At 39.9% G+C, this 27,790-nt stretch overlaps 2 protein-coding genes across 7 annotated transcripts in view; one reads left to right on the top strand and one right to left on the bottom strand.

The window, feature by feature from the left end:
- Positions 1 to 27,790, bottom strand: part of gigyf2 (GRB10 interacting GYF protein 2) — a 156,738-nt gene that overhangs the window by 98,508 nt on the left and 30,440 nt on the right. For 5 of the 6 annotated variants that reach the window (XR_015078714.1, XM_085990566.1, XM_085990565.1 and 2 more), the window contains exons 6-8: positions 20,600 to 20,708; positions 15,535 to 15,575; positions 14,676 to 14,759 (exon numbers count right to left, since the gene is read on the bottom strand). Coding sequence is in view for 4 of the 6 variants with exons in the window: in XM_085990566.1 (XP_085846692.1) it covers positions 14,676 to 14,759; positions 15,535 to 15,575; positions 20,600 to 20,708 (234 nt within the window). In the remaining 2 variants the exon portion in view is untranslated. Of the gene's footprint in view, positions 1 to 14,675; positions 14,760 to 15,534; positions 15,576 to 19,260; positions 19,285 to 20,599; positions 20,709 to 27,790 lie in introns of those variants that run through there. The other variant, XM_085990568.1, reaches the window with a different exon arrangement.
- Positions 7,210 to 8,907, top strand: kcnj13 (potassium inwardly rectifying channel subfamily J member 13). The gene is made up of 2 exons (XM_085990569.1): positions 7,210 to 7,687; positions 8,118 to 8,907. Exons 1-2 carry the CDS (start codon positions 7,210 to 7,212, stop codon positions 8,732 to 8,734), a joined length of 1,095 nt encoding a protein of 364 aa, XP_085846695.1. The 3' UTR covers positions 8,735 to 8,907.

The raw sequence follows: 27,790 nt of genomic DNA, 5'->3' as shown, positions 1-27,790 counted from the left end.
TACAGCAGACAAGGTTCAATGTCCATAGTGTAGCTTGGCATACAGATGACAGAGAAGTGGTAGCTATCTTTATGCTATACTTGCTTAGATTCACTATCCAGTGCAGTTTGATTGCACCGTCAACATTTTATGAGGGGGGGGGGGGGGGGGGTCATGTGCCCTCCCCACCGCGAGGTCAGGAATGGAGAACAGATCAATCCTGGTTTCGCATCCATGAACACACAATTTTCAGATTTACCAATTTTCCCATAGTGCCTCAAACACACTTAAAATAGAGTAGAGTTTCTGGTCACCACAGTACAAAAAGGATATTACAGCTATTGAAAGGATATAGAAGAGAGCAACCAGAATGATCGATGGGATGAAAGGATTGGAATATGAGAGATTATGTTAATTGGGCATGTTCTCAATGGAAGAGAGAAGGCTCAAAAGATGATTTATTGCTGTTTTTAGGATTCTAAAGGGACTAGATAATGTAGACCAGATAATGTAGCCCATGATGAGCTATTTCACCTGGTCCAGAACCAGAGGGCACTTGAATTCAAAACTAATCTGTGTAAACAGTATTTCAGTGAGTGAGTAGTCAATCTGTGGTACAGGCTCCCTAGGGATACAATGGAAACAGTTAGTATTGATTGATTCAAATGAAAATTAGATAGATTTCTTTCAGAAAATAACATTTTGGGATACAGTATGAGTAATTTGACATGACCTGTGGCAAGTGTAGTGTGCTTGGGAGGTGCAGGGGTCTTTGGACCTATGGCTTCCAAAGCTCTCCGCCACTGCGATTTTCCTCACGTCATGTCTGGGTCTGTTGTAGACTAATTGATAGAGGTTGATTGCCATGATTGGCCAACAACTCCACTAATATAGCATCATATGACAAGAATGGTAGGTGAACTAAATGGTGTATTTTTGTCTAGACATTTCTATGTTCTAAAGAAATGCCAAAGGAAAAATAACACCCACTCAGACAGACAGAATTTGCTGTCAAAATAATGGCAAGGCTAATGGCGCTTGCCATTACTTATGGGTAAATGGCATAGCAACTTCAGGCCAAGAGCAGATACGCAGTTAAATGTCAAGATCCAAAAGTTGCTGTCCAAGTTGCGCCACTCCACCATTAGCTTCGTGGAAACGACATCTCATCCTTAGCCTGCCTTTTTTTTTTAAAACAAGAACTTGCTGTATTTGCCCATTAATCTCGCCACAGAAAGTCGTCATTACAAGCATAAGTACCCCTTTAACAACTTGATAAGTGTTAATTACTGCCAATTAACCTCCCTGGTACCAAAAATTAACTGTTACAAGTGGGGATTCTCATTCCTTCAGGTTTTGAATTTTTCAGGGAGATTTTAAAAATGTCAAATTTTAAAATGTTACTTTTGTCTTTTTTCTCTTTCGTAATCCAATCTTTCTTTCCCTCTCTCTATTTTGCTTTCTGTACCTGATTTGACATTGAATTCATCCCCTTCTCAGTCCTTCCTGTGTTTATTTCCTAATCCTTAAATCTGATTGGTTAAGGAGATACTCTGTTGGTTGCCCTGTTCACCCAGGTCCCAGGTGTCCTGTTTCTCTCACTGAGCCGTTATCAGCTCACACTTTCAGCAACTTTGTGGGCAAAAAGTTTGAGCTGAATTCAGGCTGCAGGGGCAAGTCTAACTAACAGCAGAATCTGCTGTAGCAAATTCTGGTACATTGTATTAATCCAATCCACTGCATTCAAAGAAAAGTTGAACAGAATGCTGCTTTTGTTATTCTTAAATTAGAGGTTAAAGTACACTCTTACAATGCATGTAGCAATCAATATGAGCTAGAATACCCAGAATGCTTACTAACAGATTGTTAGTAGGACTAAAGTGCTAGGGTCAATAACCCAAATTATCAGTGAATGCTTATACAGTAACAGAAAAACAAACAACATTTTACAGTCTTATTATAGGCTTGTGTACAAAGCTTCCTTCAAGCAATTGCTTCTGTTTTGGCTGAACACACAAAGCAATTTTAACCTAGATTTATCCACGCACAAAATAAAAGCAAAACTGGATTATTTGTTATAGCAGCTTTCTGCTTAAATTATACGTATTACTCAACTTTGGGTGTAGTAGTGAATATTTTTTGAATGAAGATACACACTTTGCAGACTTATAGGTATCTTATCTAAGCAAGTTAGGATCACGAAAATCATTGGCTATTTAAACAGCTTTTTTCCCCCCCCATAAATCTTCCTGTACCTTATTGCAGATATTGTGCAAAGCTGTGATGCAAGTTAGCTCATGTACTGGACCCAAATGTTGCCCAAAAAATCCATCAAACATGCAGGTACCAAATATGAAAGTTATTTGTGAGAGATTAAATAACTCCAATATGCCAGCCACACAAAACAAAGGGTCAGACTGAATCGTGAAGTCTTTGCTCTCCTCAGTCTCAGCTAGTCTATTGGCCAGTCAAGTCTTTAAGCCCAGGGAAAGAGTATTTCAGTTTATATTTGTATAGTCTCCAAGTGGGAGAACTGCAGGATATTATGTTTTACACAGCACAAATCGTACCTTGCAATTTTAACCAAAGCTTCTGGCTCAACAGATTCACTATGACAGAACAAAGAGAAAAAAAGCAGGGCCAGGTGGTCTAGAGTTCTGTAAGACCACTATGCTTTGAGAATCACCCTTACTTTGTCCTTCTTCGTCTTCATTATGACCACGTAAAGCAGGGAAATTGTGGACTTCAGAGAAATACTGGAACTGTCCCGATGGGGAATTTCCAAGACCAACAGCAAAAGGCAGATGTCCTTTCTGAGGCATTGCCACCAAGTCCATGGGGTAGATTTTAATTTCCACCACTGGGCGGTAAACTCGGTGTTGCAGATCAGCTACCCGTTATATCCCTGCCGGATTTTCCTTTCCACTGACTTCAATGGAAAAAAATCAGCAGTGTCTCTCTAACGGCAGATAATGCCAGTTTTCCAGTAAGTTACAATCTACCCAATGTGTCCTACACAACCAATTAAGGTTACTGCCACAAGTACAGGCTACGTACAAGGCTGAACCATGTCCTTGCTAATCTAACAACTTCTCAACTTTGTATAGCTTTTGAACAGCCAACAAGGTCCTGTGACTCCTTCATTAGTACCATATTTCAAATAATACCATCACTGTACAATACTAAAGGAGTTAGGTGCCTCAGTTTTCACAGAAGAATGTGATAATGGGAATGAGAGCAATTAGATAGGATAAATATAAATATAGATAAAGAAGTAGTACATCAAAAGTTGGTGGAACTCAAAATGGAAAAGGCACCAGACCCTGATGGCATGAATCCTGAAATGTTGAAGGAAGTCAGAGAGGAAATAGCAGAGGTTCTGCTCACAATTTGGCATCCTTGGATATGGAAGTTGTGCCAGAGGACTGGAAAGTTGCCAATGTAGCACTCCTGTATGGGCAAGGAATAAACTAGGTAACTATTGACCAGGCAGCCTAATATCAGTAGCAGGTAAGCTTCAAGAAGCCAACATGAGATAAAAGTAGTCAGACTCACAGGCTTAGGAGCATTGCTCTTTTCTCTCTACATGTATAAAAAAAATTATCTAGTCATTTATTTCATTGCTGTTTCTGGGAGCTTGCTATGCACAAATTGGCTACCGTAGTTCTTACATTAGAATAGTGATTACACTTCAAAAGTAATTTATTGGCTGTAAAGCACTTTAGTGCGTTTGGAGGCAGTGAAAGGCGCTATGTAAATCCAAGTCTTTCTTTGTACTGTATGTTAAATTCAGTAAATATACCACACACTCCGTGTGTGAATGTCGCCTTTTCTACCATTCCGCTATGTTGCGCCTCAATAGGATTTTCCATTATTAAGTGAGCAGCTACCATCTGTTATCTTGCACCTGAAACTTCACTTTTACCATCATATAGTGCTTCAGAAGCTCCAGTTCCCCACAGCTAAAGCACCAATACAGCGTCAAAGTTTTCACAAACCTAGAACAAAACCAACTGCACAGCCTTCCTGTCATAATAGTACATACAGGCATGAAGATGACTAGCCCATCTCCAGTGACATAGCCCATGGGAAATTATGACCAGACAAGGTAACTTTGTTAAGATCATTGCTGTAACTCTGGTCCAATCTCAACTGAGATTAGATCCAATTTAATAGTTGAGAGTAGTACAACTGACTATTGTAAACTATACAATATTCTACACTCGAGTTTGAATTTTTAACTGTTTGATTTAACAATGGTTATATAGATACCCATATACATGTAGCTTATTTCTTGCATTTACATTCTTTTCCCTCCGTTTGCTGACCACTTATACAATACATCCATTCCAACTAGTAGAACAGAGCAATACAGGCTTCCAATTTCTCAACAGCTATCAATATTGCTTCACAATTGCAGTCAGGAGGCATGGTTCAATAACAAGGAAGGGAGGGAGAATGAAGTTTGACAGTGTCCCTTTGTTAAGTGCCTTGTGTGAGAAGCTGTACGCCACAACCCATTAAATTGTATCAAGCATTTTTCTTTAACTGAAGTCATGCGGATACATTCCACATACCCAAATGCTATTTAATGAGCCGAGGGTATTATAATAAATCCTAACAAAAGCCGGAAAAGATCTCTGATGGGAGCATATTTTACCAAAAGTAATCAGGATACTGCATCTCTTGGCAGGGGTGGTGGTGGTGGGGGGGATGAAAGTTTGAAGTAATTCTCCAATAAACATATGTGAGCCACCTAACATCATAAATAGAACCTGACAAGTCTCTCTATTTGAGGCCTTTTAATTGGCCACCTGTAGGCAAACTGACCAATATTATTAGTCCTAAAAGGAAGCAACAGATCATATTGTACATACCCACATTACTAACCCGTGTAATTCTATAATAAAGATTACCACAAGAGTGTACACACAGCCTTATCTTCAGTGTCCACTGCAATAAACATATTCGTACTCATCCGCAAAGCAGCAACCCAAATTTACACACGGCAAGAAGAAACCTGTAAAACGTCCATATTCTGGTAAGTGCCTGATACTATAAAATGTTATTTATTGAAGTATAACTCATTTCCTAAGACTGCATGGCACGACCTAACAGACGTAATCATTTGCGTGTATGCACACATGACTAACTTTAAGATACCATGTTTATAAAATAATTCATTTTTTTGTGAGGCTTTAAAGCTTCAGTTTAAAAATTATTTCATGCAATTTATTAACTTTATAAATGCAAATTTTAAGAATCAAGAATTCATATTTAAAGCTAGATTAATAGCATTTCATAGTTTTTATTTTGTTTAACATTCCAAGTACCATTTTAAGTAACTTTTAAAACAAAATTCTACTCGTAATTTAGTGTAGAAAAAGTTGACAGTTTGTAATTTTGAAATTGTCATCTTTCACCCATTCAAAATCTCAGCAAGATTAATCAATTTACAGCATTTACTAACTTTAATTGGTTAATATAATGATACCGTTAAAGTCAATTTGATTCACTTACATATTACACTAGCTGACATGCAGTTTTCAATAGAACACATTTGACTAGGAAATCAAAACAAAATTGTAGCTACTCAGCTAAAACTGCACTTAATGTATTAAGTGGCCACATGAATTGTATGTGCATCACTGTTCAAAGCAAGAATCCTGCAGTTCAAAGTAAACTTGGAAATCTAGTTTAGGAAAACAATTGAACTTTGTTTGTATTCAACATACTTCAATAGAATGAACATTTTATGCACAAATGACTCAAGTCATAATTTTACACTATATGAAAAGTTGCTAACAAACATAATTGCAAATGTACCATTTTTCTCCAATATGATCTTTTTTGAAGAAGCAAAAATCAAATGTCAATTTTTATTATGCTAACCTAAAAGCCTTGCAATATTATCAGGAACCTAATCCAAAAAGGATTTTCCATGCACTTCTCCAAATTGAAGGAAAGAAAAACTCAATATTAACTAAAAGATTCACACCAAGTCTTGCCAATCTCTTACAGCGCAGTGTAATTGCAGGTAATCCACATAAATTCGCGATTCAATTCTGGATCAGAGACTACCTCAGAGCTGTCTGTGGAGTTCTTTAACTAGCATTAAAAAGTTCATCTGTGCTTGTAGCTTTTCTCTAATTTGAGCCATATGAAGCCCTCTAAACTACTACCTGCATTTTAACCGGATCACTAAACTTGACATGAAAATCACAACTGAATTATTAGAGACCCAAGAAACATCGCTGATTTTTAAAACAGAATACGGGAAACTAATTTTTTTACCAACTAAGTCAATAGGGAAAATGTAATTCTGAAATTAACCATTAATCTGGCCTTAAACCACAAAGCAAATAACAAGTTTGACCATCGTGGCTACTTTAGTGAATAAAAACCAAGACTAGCAGGTTAAGGAATGGTCACCAGTCAGGTTCTTATCCTACTCATTGGAAGTGAACTGTAAAAAAAATGCTTTGCGAAGTGAACATGTTTATTACTTTTCCACCAGATTAAAATACTCCCATGAATACTAAATCAGATTCTGACTAGATGAATTAAGGAGGGTGCAACCCAAGCTGCAAACTAGGCTGTACGTATATTTTAATTTGTCACAGTTCACTTAAATCGTGACATACCATCTATGTCTTACATTGAATTACTGTTGCACCTCTCCACTGTGCGTTTGAAACTCCAGAGACTTAGTGTCAAACCGATGTATACAAAAAGGATCAGTAAAAAATTGAAAAATTACACTCTAAATCTGAACACCTGACAACTACAATATTGATGTGTACCTTCCCAAACACATCAAAATGCCATTGTAGAAAATTAACTAGTTTGCTAAAAATTAACTTCCTTTCTTACACATGCACTGTTTCTTAAAAGATTACAATGAGACTTCCAAGGAGATGCAAGTCTCTGCCCCATCAAAATATCCAACGTGGAAGACAGAAACTTCTCCGATGCTTTAATTAGGAACAGAGAGAGAGCATGAGATCTACCTTTTAAGATGGAGTCGCTTGCTTAATAGTAAAAGACTAAAGGTTAATCAATCAGTTAATAGGTAAATAAGTAATCCTGCAAATCCACAACACAAACATGGAGTTAATTGCTAAAAAAAAGACAAATATAGATAATGAGGAGAGAATTAAGCCTCCACTGGTTGCAAACACTAACATTCTGACAATATGTTCGACAGCTAACCCAACAGGGGAGCAAATAATGGGCATCGTTTTCAACGATAGTGACGAAAAGGACACTGCGCCACTTATAGCCCCACGGTACAGAAGAATTGTCACTAAGGATGGGCACAGCAACCTCAAGATAGAGGCCCTCCCCGGAAAAAGCATCGTATACCTAAAAGATATCTGGTCGCTCTTAGTGGAAATGAGATGGCGCTGGATGTTACTGACTTTCTCAGGAGCTTTTGTTGCTCACTGGCTCTTCTTTGCTTGCTTTTGGTATTTATTGGCATATACAAATGGTGATTTAGATGTTCTAGATCATAACAATCCTCCAGAAAACCATACTATCTGTGTGAAATATATCGACAGCTTCACAGCAGCCTTCTCGTTCTCACTGGAAACTCAGCTTACAATTGGTTATGGAACCATGTACCCTGATGGTGACTGCCCAGCCGCCATTGCTCTCCTCGCTGTCCAAATGTTGCTAGGACTTATGGTGGAAGCTTTAATTACAGGTAATTGTTGTTCAAGGGAAATACTTCCCTGAATTTTATTGTATTAGCTTGGTAGATTTTGGGGCAGTCTGAATAACTGAATTGTCTGCAGCTACCAAACCATTTTAAAGAATTGTGAATATGCAACAAGGACATTTGAGGGCTTATAATAAAATAGTATATATCAGCTTTAAACAATGAAAAAAAAATGCTTTACAGTACCTTATATATCCTACCCTCATTTTAAATAGTTTGAAAGTTATTGGTTGGTAGCGCAGTTACTTTATATTGCGACTATGTCATGGGACATTCATTAGAATGTTTATAGAAGGATGGAGCATAGAATATTGGAGTCATGATGTTTAATGTCCTTTAACACTAATATATGCTAATATCTAGTACTGAAAATGATTCTTCCAGTAAGTTTACTTATAACAGTTTATTTTTACAGGTGCCTTTGTGGCAAAAATTGCCAGACCAAAGCTTAGAGCGACTGCAATTAAATTCAGCTACTTTGCTACTGTGGGACATCATGAAGGGGAACCATGCCTGATGTTTAGAGTAGCCAACATATGGCAAAGTCCATTAACACGTGTTAAAGTAACTGCCATTCTATATCGAGAGTACAAAAACCAACACCTTCATCAGACAAACATTGACTTCCGCATCGACCACTTGAACTCAAACGAGTGTCCATACCTTGTCTTTCCACTTATGTTCTACCACACCATCAATCAATACAGCCCTCTTTATCCACTGATTCAAGGAAAAATGCCTCCCTACTACGAGATTGCAATTTTTCTGTCAGCAGAACAGGAAGGTACAGGAGAGACTTGCCAAAAGAGAACCTCATATATTCCTGAAGAAATCAAACTCAGTCAACAATTTGCCTCTGTAATAAGCTGCAATTCCAAAGGGTACTACAAAATTGCCATGGAGAACTTTGACAAGACAGTTCCAGGATTTCCTGTGCTATTTAATCCAAAGGATGCAAAGCAGAATGATTTTGTTGTCAGCATCAACGGGGATCATGCTGATACTATATTATTCCGAGATAGTGCTGTCTGAATAATTACTAACTTTTTCCAAAGTAAAGGCCATCTGGAATACCCAATGTCAAATTGCTGCCATTGTTAGAAAAAGCAAAGTTTAAGATCTGCAAACTGAATACGGTTTAAATATTACATTTTTCAAAACAATTGCCTTAAGTTACAGTCCTAAAACAAAACCAAAGATCTGTGTCTTTCCGAGGACAGTTATGAAAAGTGGGACAAGAATATATGTGATCACCGCCTAAACATAAAATGGTACCTAGGATGAAGACTGCAATTAACCGATCTTGAAATGCAATAGTCAACCTTATATACAGTTTATTTTCCATAATATTATTTCAGTCACCTATTTTCACGATTCCATTGGTCAGAACAGTGGAGCTTTATTGTGCACGTGCATATGTGTTGGACTGTGGGGAAAGGCTCGAGAAAGAAGAAATAGCTAACAAATACAGTTTTACCATACTTTGGGTGGGGGGGGGGGGGGGAGCTCATTTTAGTAGTGTGGTACACAATTGTTGCCACCAGAATAAGGCACCTATAGCAATTGCACAGCTTACTTAAGATATGAAGGCAAAAGTCAAGCATGCATACTTCAATAATACACCAGAGACCTGGGCCTAAACTATTATATCAGTTATAAATATGATAATTTACTGATTATTTGTTATGATTTTTGTCTTTGGTATGAAAGTTTAATTAAAAATTGACAGTGTATCAATAATTACACCACTGTGCAACTTTTCAAAATAGAAAGTTTAGCTGAATTATATTATAATATATAATAACAATGATCCAAAAATTGAGAGTATTATACAACTCTTTTGCCTTGAATATTCTGGCTAAACAGTTAATATTTACACAAGGAGATTCAGTGGTACAGTTGTTTAAACATAATCCTTTTACCAGAGGTCTTTACTCAATCCAGTCCAGAATTTGGTTGGGATGGGGGTGGGAAGAGGAAAAATGAAAGATTCCTTTCTCGAATGGCTCCAAGATTCTTATGCAAAGCTATTTCAATCTTAATCCATTCCCAGCCCAAAGTATAAATCTGCCCACAATTCAGCAGAAAAACAGAAATATTACTCAGTGAAGCCATAAGTATGCGGGAAATGAAAAAAGCTCAGGTGCAGTAGGAACCGTTTTGCTGAGGTTGCAGGAGAGGGCTGGAAGTTTTACAGAATCACAATGACAGTCCAGAGGCCAATGGTGCCTTTTTTTTAAAATTTAGTTTATAGGATGTGGGCGACGCTGGCAAGGCCAGCATTTATTGCCCATCCCTAATTGCCCTCGAGAAGGTGGTGGTGAGCCACCTCCTTGAACAGCTGCAGTCCGTGTGCTGAGGTACTCCCACGGTGCTGTTAGGGAGGGAGTTCCAGGATTCTGACCCAGCAACGATGAAGGTTCGGCGATATACTTCTAAGTCAGGATGGTGTATGACGTGGAGGGGAACCTGAAGGTGGTGGTGTTCCCATGTGCCTGCTACCCTTGTCCTTCTAGGTGGAAGAGGTCGCGGGTTTGGGAGGTGCTGCCGAAGAAGCCTTGGCGAGTTGCTGAAGTGCATCTTGTAGATGGTACACACTGCAGCCATGGTATGCCAGTGGTGGAGGGAGTGAATGTTTTAAGGTGGTGGATGGGGTGCCTATCAAGCAGGCTGCTTTGTCCTGGATGGTGTCAAGCTTCTTGTGTGTTGTTGGAGCTGCACTCATCCAGGCAAGTGGAGAGTATTCCATCACACTCCTTACTTGTGCCTTGTAGGTGGTGGAAAGGCTTTGGAGAGTCAGGAGGTGAGACAGTCGCCACAGAATACCTGGCCTCTGATCTGCTCTTGTTGCCACAGTATTTATGTGGCTGGTCCAGTAAAGTTTCTGGTCAATGGTGACCCCCAGAATGTTGATGGTGGGGGATTCGGCGATGGTAATGCCATTGAATGTCAAGGGGTGGTGGTTAGACTCGCGCTTGTTGGAGATAGTCATTGCCTGGCACTTGTGTGGCGCGAATTTTACCTGTCACTTATCAGCAAAAGCCTGAGTGTCATCCAGGTCTTGTTGCATGCGGGAATGGACTGCTTCATTATCTGAGGAGTTGGGAATGGCACTGAACACTGCAGCAAACATCCCCATTTCTGACCTTATGTTGGAGGAAAGGTCATTGATGAAGCAGCTGAAGATGGTTGGGCCTAGGACACTGCCCTGAGGAACTCCTGCAGCGATGTCCTGGGGCTGTGATGATTGACCTTCAACCACCACAACCATCTTCCTTTGTGCTAGGTTTGACTCCAGCCAGTGGAGAGTTGCCCCCCAACCCCCGCCCTCGATTCCCATTGATTTGTTTTACTAGGGTTCCTTGATGCCACACTTGGTCAAATGCTGCCTTAATGTCAAGGGCAGTCACTCTCACCTCACCTCTGGAATTCAGCTCCTTTGTCCATGTTTGGACCAAGGCTATAATGAGGTCGGGAGCAGAGTGGTCTTGGCGAACTCAAATGAGCATCAGTGTGCAGGTTATTGGTGAGTAAATGCCGCTTGATAGCACTGTCGATGACACCTTCCATCATTTTCCTGATGATTGTGAGTAGACCGGTAATTGGCCGGATTGCATTTGTCCTGATTTTTGTGAACAGGACATACCTGGGCAGTTTTCCACATTGTCGGATAGATGCCAGTGCTGTAGCTGTACTGGAACAGCTTGGCTAGAGGCGCGGCTAGTTCTGGGGCACAAGTCTTCAGCACGACAGCCGGAATGCTGTTGGGGCCCATAGTCTTTGCTGTATCCAGTGCGCTCAGCCGTTACGTGATATGACGTGGAGTGAATTCAATTGGCTGAAGACTGGCTGCTGTGATGGTGGGGACCTCAGGAGGAGGCCAATGTGGATCATCCATTCGGCACTTCTGGCTGAAGATGGATGCAATCGCTTCAGCCTTGTCTTTTGCACTCACGTGCTGGGCTCCACCATCATCGAGGATGGCGATATTCATGGAGTTAGCTGTTAGTTGTTTAATGGTCCACCACCATTCACGACTGAATGTGGCAAGACTGCAGAGCTTTGATCTGATCTGTTGATTGTGGGATCGCTTAGCCCTGTCTATAGCATGCAGCTTCTGTTTTTTAGCATGCACGTAGTCCTGTGTTGCAGCTTCCCCAGGTTGGCACCTCATTTTTAGGTACACCTGGTGCTGCTCCTGGCATGCTCTTCTACACTCCTTATTGAACCAGGGTTGGTCCCCTGGCTTGATGGTAATGGTAGAGTGAAGAATATGCTGGGCCATGAAGTTACAGATTGTGGTGGAATACAATTCTGCTGCTGCTGATGGCCCACAGTGCCTCATGGATGCCCAGTTTTGAGCTGCTAGATCTGTTCTGAATCTATCCCATTTGGCATGGTGGTAGTGCCAAACACGATGGAGGGTGTCCTCAGTGTGAAGACGGGACTTCGTCTCCACAATGACTGTGTGGTGGTCACTGCTACCAATACTGTCATGGACAGATGCCTCTGCGACAGGTAGATTGGTGAGGACGAGATTAAGTAGGTTTTTCCCTCATGTTGTTTCTCTCCTCACCTGTCGCAGACTGGCAGCTATGTCCTTCAGGGCTCGGCCAGCTCAGTCAGTAGTGGTGCTACCGAGCCACTCTTGGTGATGGACATTGAAGTCCCCCACCCAGAGTACATTCTGTGCCCTTGCTACTCTCAGTGCTTCTTCCAAGTGGTGTTCAACATTGCGGAGTACCGATTCGTCAGCTGAGGGAGGGCGGTAGGTGGTAATCAGCAGGAGGTTTCCTTGCCCATGCTGGACCTGAAGCCATGAGACTTCATGGGGTCTGGAGTCAATGTTGAGGACGCCCAGGGCCACTCCTTCCCGACTGTATACCACTGTGCCGCCACTTCTGGTGGGTCTGTCCTGCCGGTGGGACAGGACATACCCTGGGATAGTGATGGAAGCGTTTGGGACACTGGCTGAAAGGTATGATTGTGTGAGTATGACTATCAGCCTGTTGCTTGACTAGGCTGTGGGACAGCTCTCCCAGTTTTGGTACAAGTCCCCAGATGTTGGTGAGGAGGACTTTGCAGGGTCGACTGGGCTGGGTGTGCTGTTGCCTGTGTTGACCCTTCAACTGAAGCCATCTACTCTGACGTAATTTCCCTGCCCTTTCCTGGTAGCATCTACTTTTTATTCTGCATGTAGTCCATGATGTACCTGGTTTGAGTGCATGTGGTGTTGACACTGGGGTACCAGAAGTAGAAAAACAATTCTGTTCCTCAACACCATGATCCCTCTCCACGAGCACAAAACATTCAAACACGTCTGCCAATTAGAGAAGTAGGAATTGGGATAAAATGTTACCACATTTCGAAGGGTGCTTCTGTAATTCATGCAAACTACCATCAATTCACTTGCATCTATATTCCTCAAAAACTTACTGGTACTTCACACATACAACAAACTTAAATTGCTCAATGGATTAATTGCCTTACAGTCAAACGCAAGTTCTTTAAATAAAAATGCACGACAGAAACTGAACACAATACAGGAAACTTTCTGGTATCCGGCACTGACGGGACCGAGCTGGTGCCGTACCATCAAAACTGCCGTAGAAACCAGTGCTAATGTTAAAACATACGGAGCTTTTGAGCTCCGTGTGAATCAACAAACCCTGTTGCTTAGCAACAGCTTCAAAACAGTCGGCCGCAGCTTAAAAGCGTCTCTGTAGCTAAGCAACAGCTTCAGCTAGACCTTGCAGAGCCTGACTGGAAAAAAAAGCAACGAGAAGTAAAAAAACGTATAGGAAACGGCTCCTGAATTTTGCCAGTAGATAGAGCTTTCCGGACATTTAACCTCCGGTTAAACGAAAGTTTCCTGTACCAAGGTTACAATCAATAAAAGACTGATTTATTTTTATATGTCTTCTATTGTTGAAAGCCTATAAATTAGCCTTGTAGAAAGAGCGCAAATACAGCTTTCTCATTCTTGCATCGATATTTAAGGCTTGTTTGTGCACATCATTTGGAATGTCTCAAGCTTTATACACATTTGAAAAAATTACTCGGGATCTAGATAAAGATAGTTATACATGACTGAAAGACATTTTCTTTTAAACAACTTTTCAGTAACAAATAATTAACACAATTAAGAATGAATATATCTATCGGAGTAAACTCAACCTTCAAAAAAAAAAAGCAGCCTATTGTCTACAAAGTGCACTAATAATCAAGTGATAATCTATTAACTATTTTGGAGTTGTTTAATAGTGTGCTACAAACACGACAACCCCAGCACGTGTTCCTAAGTCATGGGGGCACAACGGTCCTTTCATTAGACTCACTGTTGCTGGTTTGAAAAACCACCTGACTAGATGAAATGAGACAAACGGTACCTGCTTCCTACAAATAAGGCCCGATTGATACCAATTTTATAACACATCAATGGATCTTTCAATCTCCCCATTGCAACTTCAGTGACAGAAAGTTCAAAAAGTGAAACATGTAAATAAAACCATGACACAAAATGCCAACTCTCACTCAGTAGGCTAACTGGAGAACAAACATTGTCAAGATTTTGCTAAAGATCACAAGTCAATTGAAACAAAAAAATCAAACCAGAAACATGACATTTTTGAAGTATAAAAGCATTTATCTTTGAGCTTGCATGTTGTTTTTAAATCTGTTTTGTGATAGTTCTGTCTTTAGCTATTTTCTGCACAATGCAAATTTTACATCTCAGAAATATAGATACACACACACATATTGTGAAAGCAAATTACTTATGAGTTTGATTAAAACCTAGTGATGTTTTTGGAACTTCACCACAAGACTTAGTTTATAGGCACAAATACTTGGGGCAGTTTCCAGCTTACCCAAAGAGAGACGTTTCTTGAACTGTATCAGTTTAAAGTTATTTAGGTGAAACATTAGTTTTGAAATCCACAGCATTAATGTACAGATAGACCCCCTAGCATACCTGATTTTAAAAGGAACCCAGAGGATGAGAGGAAATCACTTGGAGTGCCCAGGTTGGGATGTTGCTCCTTGGGATGACTCAAACCTTAAATAAACAAAGTGTACAGAATTTAACCTGCTACTCTAGAAAATCAAGTAATTAAGGTAACTCGTTGCTTCTTTGCAAGATGAATGGGACATGTGTACAGTTCACAGCATGACTATTTCTGAAATGCTATGCAGTATTGAAAGTATTTATGACGTTTGTTTGAAGACTGATGCAAAAATTCGAAGTTGATGTAACAAATGTGTGTTCAGATGTACTCCAACCATGGGGGGGGGGGGGGGGGGGGGGGAGAGAGACATTAGCAAGAAAATTAAAAACATGATATATTTTTAAGAGTGGCTTCAAAAATATCAAACTGGAAAATTCTGATGATCTGTATATCATGATGTTGCAAAGTTTGTGTGTTGCAAATGTTCTGGTCATCAATGTGAAGATCAGTGCTTAGAAAAAAGAAAATTTTCCCACATTTCACACCTAATATGAGCACAAGCCAGGTGCAGAGTAATGTACCACCTAAACTGTTCCAGCAGAATGTCAACCCCAGCCACCAAATACCCTATACTTCATTGTGAAAATTCCCATTCTGCCAGAAACTAGACAGACTGCTCCAAACTTCAGTTCACTTAGTAATCTTACAGCCTTTGAAGACACTAGACTGGATTTCAACCCAGGTCCTACAAGTGAAAGAGCACTCTTTCACATTCAATCCTACTTTAAAACCACAAAGTGAATCATGCATGAGGAGATAGCATATATCCTTCTGGAGAAATTCAACATAGCAAATTAGTTAATATTTCAAATTTGTTAAACTGACCTGGTTCTTTTCGCCCTGGTTTTTCAAACCGTCGTTCTCCCCTATTAAAAAAGTAAAAACAACTTAAATTTCCTTCTAGTTAAGAGCCACAGGGCTAGCACAATGAGAGACTATTCAATATTAGAATCATTTTAGGAATCTGGCCTAATCCAAGAAATGTTTTTATTAAACCAAAATTACTTTGTTTTAATCTTATTTGGCATTCTCCATAAGGAGTCTCAAATCTATGCAGTATGTAAAGGAATATCCATGGGGTCCAAATATCAACTCCTGCAATCAAAGACTTTTTTTTGTAATCAACAATATTGTACTTACTACTGATGTCCCTGTTGAAATCAAAATATGCAGCTTTGCTTTTCTGTACTTACTAGCGCATCTCCCATGGTATTGCTAATGGGGAGTCAACAGAAATACTGTTTTATAAGCAAAGGAGGATGGATGGATAACAAATCAATAACATAAGAACACAAGGAATAGGAGCAGGAGTAGGCCAATCGGCCCCTCGAGCCTGCTCCGCCATTCAATAAGATCATGGCTGATCTGATCCTAACTGCCAATCCACTATCACAGAACCATCTCCTGCATCTAACAGAATTAGACACACGAAATAGGAGCAGGATCAGGCTACACGGCCCGCTCCGCTACCCACAGGGCCATGACCAATCCGAACCTAGACTCATGTCCAAATTCCTGCCCGCTCCCCGTAACCCTTAATTCCCTTTACTTCTAGGAAACTGTCTATTTCTGTTTTAAATTTATGTAATGATGTAGCTTCTACAGTTTTTTGGGGCAGCATATTCCATGGACCTACCACCCTGAGTGAAGTAGTTCCTCCTCATCTCAGTTTTGAAAGAGCAGCCCCTTATTCTAAGACTATGCCCCCTAGTTCTAGTTTCACCCATCATCAGGAACATCTTCCCTGCATCCACCCGATCCAACCCTTTCACAATCTTATATGTTTCAATAAGATTGCCTCTCATTCTTCTGAACTCCAATGAGTAGAGTCCCAATCTACTCAACCTCTCCTCATATGTCCATCCCCTCATCCCCGGGATTAACCGAGTGAACCTTTGTACTGACTCGAGAGCAAGTATGTCCTTTCTTAAGTATGGACACCAAAACTGTACGCAGTATTCCAGGTGCGGTCTCACCAATACCTTGTACAACTGAAGCAATACCTCCCTATTTTTATATTCTATCCCCCTAGCAATGAAAGCCAACATTCCATTGGTCTTCTTAATCACGTCGCTGAAGGGAAAGTCTACAAGAAACAGTGAAGTTGTAAAGTTTTTTTTATTGTTTCCTGGGAATGTAAAGCAACTGCGTAAAATGTGATGCAATTACAATTTGTTTCTGTGATGGACAATGTTGATGTGATGAATGTGCACTAGGTGTGATCTTTTCTTAATGTATGGATATGTTCTGAATGTGATTATATAACTTTTTTTTATTATTGTGCAGTAACAATGTCAATAGAACTCGATGCTACCATTGGTTACCCTCCTCCTTTTAAAACAGCCCTCCCGTATGCAATACAGATATACTGCAATACGTTGGGAGTTCAAGAATTTTATGTATTTTTATAAAAATGCTTTTCAGCTTTTTCCAGAGTACAATTTTACAACAATGGAGTGGAAACAAAAAGAACAAACATGCATTTATGTAGCGCTTCTCACATCATCAAGACGTCCCGAAGTATTTAACAGCCAATTAAGTTTTTTTTTTTTTTTTTTTTTTTTTTTTTGAGTGCAGTCATTATTGCAATGTCGGCAAACAAGTGTAAAACAATCTTATGTAGTGTAGTGCTTAATGAAGTGCTGCAAATTGATAAATGTTGCAATATAAATACAACCTTCTCAATATACAAAAAAAATCCATCAAACTCAAATAGGTATTGATTGCAACATTATCAGCATCAGTCCTGAACTCCTACGTTGCCATCTTAAATGTTCAGACATTTAGAAGAATAGCTAGTTATAATGTGGCAATCCAGGGACTGTATATTATTGCATTATTTTTCTATACCTCTGCAGGCTGAAACATAGAAAGGGAACTGGCAACCTTGTCTTTTCTACAGCATGGCAGCAAAAACTTCCAGTTTGAGCTAAAATTGAATAGTAAGTCCAACACTCACTAAAATAAGCCCTTCGTGAATAACTTTAAAGGGGAAAATTTCAAATCTGTTCACTATTCCCTATACAATTCTTTAAAGCTAAGTTCAACATAAACCTGTTAGAAATGTAAGTTTAACGTTATTACTGAATTCAAGGTACTGACAGAACTGAATGGCAGCAAAAATTCAACCACAAGAGCTTCAGTAAATACTAAATATTACAAGGCATGTGATTGAGCTTTAAGATTAACTGAGAAATGAATCATAGTCATGTTGAACCTGTTAGCTACTTGGTTTCTCACATTTTTCAAGTAAGCTATTTTCCCCAGTAGTAGCATAATGGAATTGCCATGACCCTTTTTTTTTATTATAAAGGAATGTGGGTAAACTAATTTGTCCCCTCCATCTCTTTGGTGTGCTTAAAAAAAACGCACGCACATATACACTTCAATATTAACATAAATCTGCTGTACATGTATTCTGCTTCTCATCTACTTTGTGGGCTGGCTTGTCACTTAAGATATGTCAAAGGAAAAGAGAGTTACTTAGAGAGTTTTATTTTAAAGGTTAAGGCTTACAGAAGAAGCCACACTTCACAGTTTCAATTTTACTGCAATAATAGTGCAGACTATATCAACCGTAAACTAATTTGGACAGAAAAAACAAATTTTAAAAATCATTCTACTATATCAAAAGTCATGCAACACTATGATACTCTTGAAGTGCTGCAACAAGCAGTTTTTGATGAAAAGCTTTGGACAGATCCTACGGTGCAAGTTCAAAGCTCTGAATGCTTGTGCATTTGGAGCTGCAGGTAGTAAGTAGTCTGGGAAGCACAATTTGGTCTAATTTGTAAATGTCAATTTATTCTGATAATCCGATTAGAACACACTTTTAATTTTCGAAAAAACATTTCATGGTTCTGTAGATTTGACTTAGACAACATAACCATCATCACTGTACCTTAAACATTACATACCGTTAAAATAATTATAAATATAAATAAAGCTCTACATCACAAATTCAAACCCACAGCCTTTTACAATATTACCAATTGTGCACTTCAAGCAAACAGGTACAGTCACCCTTTCACTTCGGAGTCATTAATTGCAAACTAGTCTCAAAACTCCATGCTAACTGCTTGGGTGCAAGTGATAAAATATTTTTCTGAAGTAAATGTGCTCATTCCTCTGAGAAATCAAGATCTACTACCAATAAAGTTCAAATATATACTGCTGTAATCTACACAATATGACCTTCATATAACCAGTAAAGTTGAAAAGTGCTTGCTTTACTTCATGACTTAGAGCAGGGGAGTGAGACTAATTGGATAGCTCTTTCAAAGAGCCGGCACAGGCACAATGGACCAAATGGCCGCCTTCTGTGCTGTATCATTCTATGATTCTAAATTAAGGGCTCCAACAAACCTATGATGGTGGGCTTGGGAGCGCTCTGGGTAGATCTGCAGCACAGATTCCACTTAGGCACCATTATGGAAGGAAATGCTTACTGATGCAAACAGTAAACTTAAAAAATACAAGTACAGCACATTCGGACGCATTGGAATGCATGCAATATGAGAAATAGATTAAATAAGGATGCTCCGCACATACCAAAATGTGGTTTTCCAGTACTATTTTGGGGAGCATCTATTTTCTGCATCTGCTGTGATAAATTGCTATTGTGGTAAGTATGCTATTGCAATGAAAATAATGCAAGTTCAAAATTATCATATTAAACATTAGGAAACAAGAGAGCAGCAACAACAAATTGCATTTATATAGCATCTTTAAATTAGAAAAACGTTCCAAAAACACCAAGCCAAAAGACAAAAGATTAGGTGGAGTGACCATATCCTTGGGTCAAAAAGAGGTTTTAAGGGGGTCTTGAAAAAGGAGAAGGGGAGGTTTGGGAAAGCATTCCAGAGCATAAGACCGAGATGGTTGAATGCACAATAGCCAATAATAGTTAGGGCAAAGGTAGGGGGAGTGCACAAGAGGCCCATATCAGAGGAATTAAAGAGTTCAACGGGGATGTGGGTAGAACTGGGGAAGTTATAGGAGATAGAGAGGGGGTCAAGGTCATAGATGGATTGGAGAAAAAGGGAGATAATTTTAAAATTTGCGGCACTGGGGAACCAGGGGCCAACCTAGATCAGCGAGGGCAATGGTGATGGGCAAAAGATACTTGGTGCAGGATAGGATACATGCAACAAAGTTTTGGATAAGATGAAGCTTGAAAGAGAATGGAAGATGGGAGGCTAGCCTGGAGAGAACTGGAATAACTGAATCCAAGGTGACAAAGGCACAAATGAGGATTTCAGCAGCAGATGGGTTGAGGTTAGGGCGGAATCAAGCAACATTATGGAGACTGAAGTAGAAGGTTTTTGTGATGGAGAGGATATTGGGTCCAAAATTCAGCTCACTGTTGAACAGAATGCCTAGTCTGGTTCAACCTCAGACAATGCTGGGGAAAAGGATGGAGCAGATGGCAAGCTTATGTAGTTTGCGCTGGGGGTCGAAGACAATGGTTTCTGTCTTCCAGGTGTTAAGCTGAAGGTTCAGAGACTGAATATCAGACAAGCAATTTGATAGCACAGAGGCAGTGGAGCTTAGTATCAGCATGCATGTGGAAGTTGGCCCCACGTCCTAGGATGACAACACCAAGAGGTCAAGGATAGATCCTTGGGTATCTCCCAAAGTGACAGCGTGGGGTGGGAAAATAAACTGTTGCTAGAGATGCTCTGGTTAACAACTGGATATGTAGAAGTGGAACCAAGACAAGGCAGTCCTACCTAGCAGGATAATGGAGGCGGCTGTGTCTGAGGCTGGAGAAAGCATGGGAGCATCTAATTATATTATAGTTGTTAATACCATTGAAAATATTAACCGCTAGAGAATTAATTGAATTGGAACTAAGCTACCACAGTAATACCTTAATGCATCAACTCACCTTTCTTCCCAACTTTGCGATCTATGCATTTCTCGAACCCCTCGACCAAAACCCCCTTCACCTTCATCAAAACTTCTTTGGTAAAAACCACCTTCACCTCGTCCTCGACCTGAGGAAAAATTTAAAAAAGGCTTGGGGATTATATAAAGAAAAAAGTTTGTATCAAGCTTCCTATTGTTTATTCAAGATGTATTTAAATATGCCACATTTCTCAACTTCCATTGTTAATTCCCCAGATAAATGGAGATTGGCAGAGTTATTACTAAGTACTGGACAGATATATCGCACAAAGAAAAGTACTGCAGTATACCAAGAAACTCCTCAATCTGGGACCAGGAATTTAATTCAGCCCAGATGGATAAAAAGATAAAAGTTCTACCAATCAGAAATGTTCTATATGAAGTGAGTTTTTGATAATCTCAACCAAGTTCCTTAAGGATATGTACAAAACTGATCATAATATGGCATGACATAGGCAGAATTCATCAGAAGATTCACACATCTAGATAGCATAGAAAATGGAACTATTACATGGGTCCAGTAGAGTTGCTTTGAAGTACTAGATCCAACATTCCACTTATTGCTGGATCTCCCAGATCAGCAATCTAAATTGGTCCATCCTCTGCTGTTGGCAATCCCTAGTCTAAAACAGGGTTTTGGGGTCAATTCCTCCACATACTGTTGCCTACCCTAATCAGACTAAAGGATCTATAATCACTGCTCCATTTCCAATGAAACATCTGTTCCTGTGAATAAATCCATTGCCATTTGTGATCTCAATGGATGATCGCATTGATATCACTGCACACACAAACATGGCTCCGCAATTCCCTTACAATCACACACTCAACTCCCAATTTTCACAAGTTGGTCCTCCAGGTATTGTGTTGTATCCGCGACTATTGATTTATTTAACTGCTCCCTCACCTGCCTTTGCTCCCAAACCAATAGTTATTTTGCACCCCCATTGCTCCCACTGATGCCAACCCCAACTTTTCTTCCTCAAGAGGAAACAAAGTAGGAGCGAAGGGCCTTTTCTCAGAGTGGTTGGAAGTGGGTGATGGTGTCCCACAGGGTTTTGCTGTGGGACCGCTTCTGTTTACTGAGTATATCAATGATTTGGATATAGGGCTAGAGAGTGTGATGTCCAAATTTACAGAAAATACTGAATTAGTATGCATAGTAAATATTTTGGCTGGAAAAATAAAAGTAATTATACTTTGAATCAGGCAAGATTGGGTGATGTGGGAGAAAAGGATTTGGGGTACAGGTTCAGAGCAGCACCTCAAAGTGGACATGGCTTAAAAATGCTAATGGAATATATGGTTTTAAGGCAAGAGATATAGAATATAAAAGTCTAGATGTAATGGTGTATTCATATGAAACCTTAGCAAGACCACTAGTGTGTAATTTTGGGCTCCACACAAAGATGTTGAGGTAACAGAGGGGCTAGCACAGATTCACTTGGAGGAAACACAAATACTCGCCTCCCAGCCTTCTCCTTTCATAAACTGTAACTGATCCAATAATCTACCACTCGTTTCCAGTCCAGCGCTGTCTCATTTGTCCATTACCATCTTCACTGACTCACCCCAGCCCATTAGTTTAAAAACTTAATCCTTGTCCATAAATCCCTCCACAGCCTTGCCCCACCCTATCTTGCCAAGCTCCTACAGCCATAAAACTTCTCTCAAATGCTCTATTCATCGAATTCTAGCTTTATATTCACCCCTTTCCGCCCACTAATGATGCTTTCTGAAACTCTGCCTAGAACGCTTCACTTCTTTCCACCATTAAACATCTTATCTAAGCCCATTCATTCATCCAAGCTTTCCACCTCATCTCTTGATCTCTCGCTTTGACTTGGCATATCCACATAAATTCGAGTTGCTGTCAATGCGAGGTAATCAAAGTTAAAATTAGTATTCCATTCCCTGACCATGACATTTCTCACCAAGGGAACAATGTAACCAGAAAGAAACAAAACTAAACTCTCTCAAATATCTATCTTCAAATAAAGCACAAGTCAGCCAGAAATATCAAAAAGGAGTTTAAAATGTACCCACAAGTAAACCATCACAACAATCCTTTCTGCTTTGCTAGAAGATTTAATGAAAATTATAACAGCTTGAACACATTCAAACCATTCTTTATGATTAAAAAAAAGTGAAGTTTAATACCTTCTTTTCCTCCTTCCACATTGTTACCTCTGGAGAGACCCAAAAATTTAGCCTCAGAACAGGCCTGGAATCATTAGTTACACCTTTTTAAAAAAATGTCCATGGGAAAAAAGTTCACAACACAATGATGTATGCACAATTGTGTTCTTATTATGAAACTCTGCTCCCAAGCTCTGGGTTGGTCATCATTGCTCACTACAGGCTTCAATACTGCTATTTAATCCACTTTCAAGCTCATTCACACGCAGAGATTCAGAGTGAGCAGTAGAAGCAATCAGTTGCTATTATTTCTGCCCATTTGATTTCTTCTCTGCATCATGTTCTCACATGCGGTAGAAATAAATCTACCTGCTAGGGTCATCTAGATTATTCAAATCAAAGCTTCATATTGTGGTAGCAAGCTCGAGTCACCATAAGACAAAGGGAAGAAGGCAATGACCATCACCTGCTCGGACAGGATGAAATCCCTGCTTATTGGACACATCTGTTGAACTGGAGACCAGCTCCAACAGATTCAGTCTTAAGAATTCTTTACAAAAGTATACTTAGTGATCCAGTGACTGTTTTTAGAAACTTTCAAATTGAAGTTTGAGCAAATCCATGAGGTCACTCACCATCAACCTCACAGCTTGCCCCAACTTCGCCTGAAGATCCTTAGTCTGCCAGATAGACAACGCATTTCACAAACTATTTCCACCAATATCATCCAATGATTGCTGACCATAGGACAGAGTCTTGTGATCCTTGTGGACAGATTTTACCCAATCCACGTCAAAAGCACCATGCAAAAGCAACATTCCAGTTTTGACCAGTAATGCCGAAGGTAAGAAAAAAAGGGACAACAATGACCTAATGAAGGTAAAACATGAAGCTATTTTGGAAAGAAATTTAGTAAGCCTTACATCATGGCCCACATACCAAATGAGATAAGCTTCAATCACCAATCTGATTAGTCTTTCCTGGCTGAAACTAAAGATATTATTACAAATAAAAACAAGTGATTTAAAAAAACAAATAAATGTACTGTAGTATTTAATGTAGAAATGCTCCCCGCAATTTTTCCTTCTCCTTGTTGCGTTTTTTAGGTCACAAAACCGCTAGAGGTCCTCAGAGCATAGAATTCTCTGCTGCTTATACAACTGTACTTTCAAATAACCAATTCATCAGAAAATAGCTCTCAAGTGAGATAGATAATCAGCATTGTAATGTCATAATGACTGCAAAGTGACCATGGAATCATTTGAAAAAGGTCCACAGTAACTTGTATTGGAAGTTCTTTGAGGATGTAACGAGCAGGGTGGTTAAAGGGAAACCAGTAGATGTAGTGTATTTGGATTTCCAGAAGGCATTCGATAAGGTGCCACATAAAAGGTTACTGCACAAGATAAGGGTTGGGGTTAATATATTAGCATGGATAGAGGATTGGCTAACTAGCAGAAAACAGAGAGTCGGGATAAATGGGTCATTTTCAGGTTGGCAAACTGTAACTAGTGGGGTGCCGCAGGGATCAGTGCTGGGGCCTCAACTATTTACAATCTATATTGGTGACTTGGATGAAGGGACCGAGTGTAATGTAGCCAAATATGCTGATGGTACAAAGATCGGTGGGAAAGCAAGTTGTGAAGAGGACACACAGAATCTGCAAAGAAATATCGATAGGCTAAGTGAGTGGGCAAAAATTTGGCAGATGGAGTGTAATGTGGGAAAATGTGAGGTTTAGGAAGACAAATGGAACGTTGGCTTTTATTGCAAGGGAGATGGAGTATAAAAGTAGGGAAGTCCTGCTACAATTGTACAGGATATTGGTGAGACCACACCTGGAGTACTGTGTACAGTTTTGGTCTCCTTATTTAAGAAGGGATATACTTGCATTGAAGGCAGTTCAGAGAAGGTTCACTAGGTTGATTCCTGAGATGAAGGGGTTGTCTTATGAAGAAAGGTTGAGTGGGTTGTGCCTATACTCATTGGAGTTTAGAAGAAGTGATCTTGTTGAAACATACAAGATGCTGAGGTGGCTTGACAAGGTAGATGCAGAGAGGATGTTTCCCCTCGTGGGGAAATCTAGAACTAGGGGGCATAGTTTTAGAATAAGGGGTTGCCCATTTAAAACGGAGATGAGGAGGAATTTCTTCTCTAGAGGGCCATGAATCTGTGGAATTCTCTACCTCAGAGAGCTGTGGAGGCTGGGTCATTGAATATATTTAAGGTGGAGATAGACAGACTTTTGAACGATAAGGGAGTCCAGGGTTATGGGGAGCGGGCAGGGAAATGGAGTCGAGGCCAAGATCAGATCGGCCATGATCTTACTGAATGGCGGAGTAGGCTCGACAGGCCAAATGGCCTACTCCTATTTCTTATGTTATTATGCAAGTTAATTGGAAAACCATTACCAGATTCACCAAAAAACAAAAAGGAAACAAATGAAAAGAGACAACTTGTATTTATACAGCACCGTTCATATCCTCAGGTTGTCCTAAAGCACTTCACAGCCAATTAAGTACTTTTGAATTGTAGTCACAGTTGCAAAATAGGGAACTATGGCAGCCAATTTGCACACAGAAGGCAGCAAGATAAAGACCAGATCATTTGCTTTAGCAGTGTTGGTTGAGAAATAAGTGTTGGCCAGGACACTGGAAAACTCATCTGCTCTTCTTCGAATAGTGCCATGGTGTCTTTTACGTCCATCTGAGGGAGCAGATAGGGTCTTGGTTTACCTTCTCATCCATAAGACAACACACCTCTGACAGTGTAGCACTCTCTCCGTACTGCACTGAAATATCAGCTAGATTATGGCTTCAAGTCTCTTGAGTAAGGCTTGATCCCACAACCTTCTGATTAAGAGGCAAGTGCTACCACTGAGCCAATGCTGACACGTGTATAGTTAAAAGTAACATTTTTTTTTAAATCCTGATAAGCCACTTTAAAATCTTTGTTGAGGACCTTTTAGCATCCTTTTAATGTGAATTTAAGTCTCATGTTCTGTGAATCATTCCAATGATGACACCTAGTGACATTACATTAGTACTACATATACACAGCTTTGTAACATACATGTAAGTGAACAGGAAGACTGAAGATAACGGCCCAGAAATTCGGGTCTCCACGGGTGAGTACGCACGGGGTACTCACCCGTGGGCCCGATGGAAGTGCCGGTTTCCTGCATGCACTGCGCATGCGCGGGAAACCGGCACTTCCGTTCCTCTGAAAGCAGGGGTTCAGAGGTCGAACGCGTGCGCGGGGGAGTCTGCGCGTGCGCTTTGAACTTACGTTTTTTTTTTATTACAGGTTTCTCTGGGAGGGTAAGTTTTAGAATTTAGAAATGTAAAAAGCAGGCGTAAGGCCTGCTTTTTACAAGGTAAGTGGTCAATTAATTAAAATTAAAACATTTTTTCCACAGGTTTATTATTTTTAAATACTTTAAAGCAAGGTAAGTTTATTTTTAGCCCCGTTAGAATATAAAATTATTTTTTTCATAAATTTAAATTGTTTAAAATAGTTAATGTAATTTATAGTTTATTTAAAAAGTGATTTTTTTAAAATTTATTTGAAGGTTTACTGCTATTTTGGGGCTGTAGTATTTATAAGTCTTCCTGTCAAGATTCATGAATGGAGCATTCCCTGCTCTGATTGGCTGCCCATGGCCCACGTGATCCCAGGGGACGCATCGAACTAATTGCGCCCCTGGGACACGCAAGCACTGCGCGCCGGCAGCTGGGCCAGGCCCCGGATCGGAATTCCACAGGGCCCTACAGCTCAACTGCCGGCGCGCAAGTGCAGGTCGGGGGCTTGCACCCGCGGGAAGCCCCCGACCCGAATTTCTGGGCCAATATTTTACAGGGAGTAGACAGAGCAGCTAGAATTCTCTGCCAGGGCATCTGCTGAGCATCTCCACCTTTCTTGGTGGTGTCTTATTTGCCCTTCGGCTTTCCTCTCATTCCTTTATAATTCCTGGTATCGTCCTTACTGTTCTCACGAGGAAATTTCTCTAAATCAAGTTTATGAATGCAGGTACAAATCAAGTTTATGAATACAGATACAATCAAGTTACCTCAGCATGCCAGAAGTAATCAGGTCTATTCTTGCATTTTTGTTTTGATAGGAGAGGACGAGAAGATTGTGGAACAGACCTTGCAGTGCAAGCTATCTAACATGAGAGGACATTACAAAACAACCAATGATAGGAATGTGCTGCTGGAAAGAGGAGTCTATTGCAGCCCTTAGGATCAGAAGAACAGTGAATTGACATGACTTGATCACAGAATAATGTGGAAAATAAATTGTGACTGATAACGGAGTATAAATATCAATACAGTCCCCACTGCTTATAGCAGGCGCAATCGTGCGAACACGATTTGCCCGCTATACGCAATGGCCGGTATTACACAGCAGTATTAATAAAATTTAAAATCATTTTAATTCGTTTGATCCCAATACTCCTTGTTTCACCTATTCTTCTCTGTTGCAGACAAGATACATATGAGCTATTTTAGGGTTTACAGAAAAGAGTTAGCGGCAGAAATGAACACATTCATTTATTTTCTATTCCTGAGCAATCAGAATGTGCTCCGTCGGTGTAAATACTGGAAACTATTGAATGTTTCTTAGAGTATTTCACTCATTGTAGCATTAATACCGCAGAGAGTATCATGACTCGTATAAGCAACATGAAATTAGGATACCAGAAAGACGTTTAAAGTCAGCTGCCAGTTTTCTACTTTGACTCGAAAGCCGGTTAAGTGCTTGGACTTAATTGGTGGAAGAATTGCTTTTTGCTTTTCTTGGGAGGATATCAGTGAATAAAAAATACATTTAGACCAACAAAAAACCAGCAGTTTTTATATCATAATTTAAAAAAAATCCTGTTTGAGATTATAACTGAAGCATTCTTGTTTTTCTTGATAAGCCCAGCCTATGTGATCGAGGAATCTGAGTGGGTAAGCACAGTTGTTTCTGTCCAAAATAAACAGAGCACTTAAGACGCTATAACCGGCAACTTTGAAACTGACGTTAA

Source organism: Somniosus microcephalus, chromosome 6, assembly GCF_052327205.1.
Source record: "Somniosus microcephalus isolate GS21.2 chromosome 6, FLI_Smic_1.0, whole genome shotgun sequence".
NCBI lineage: Eukaryota > Metazoa > Chordata > Chondrichthyes > Squaliformes > Somniosidae > Somniosus > Somniosus microcephalus.
Note: the sequence above shows the minus strand (reverse complement) of the source record. Positions and strands in the feature narration are given on the sequence as shown.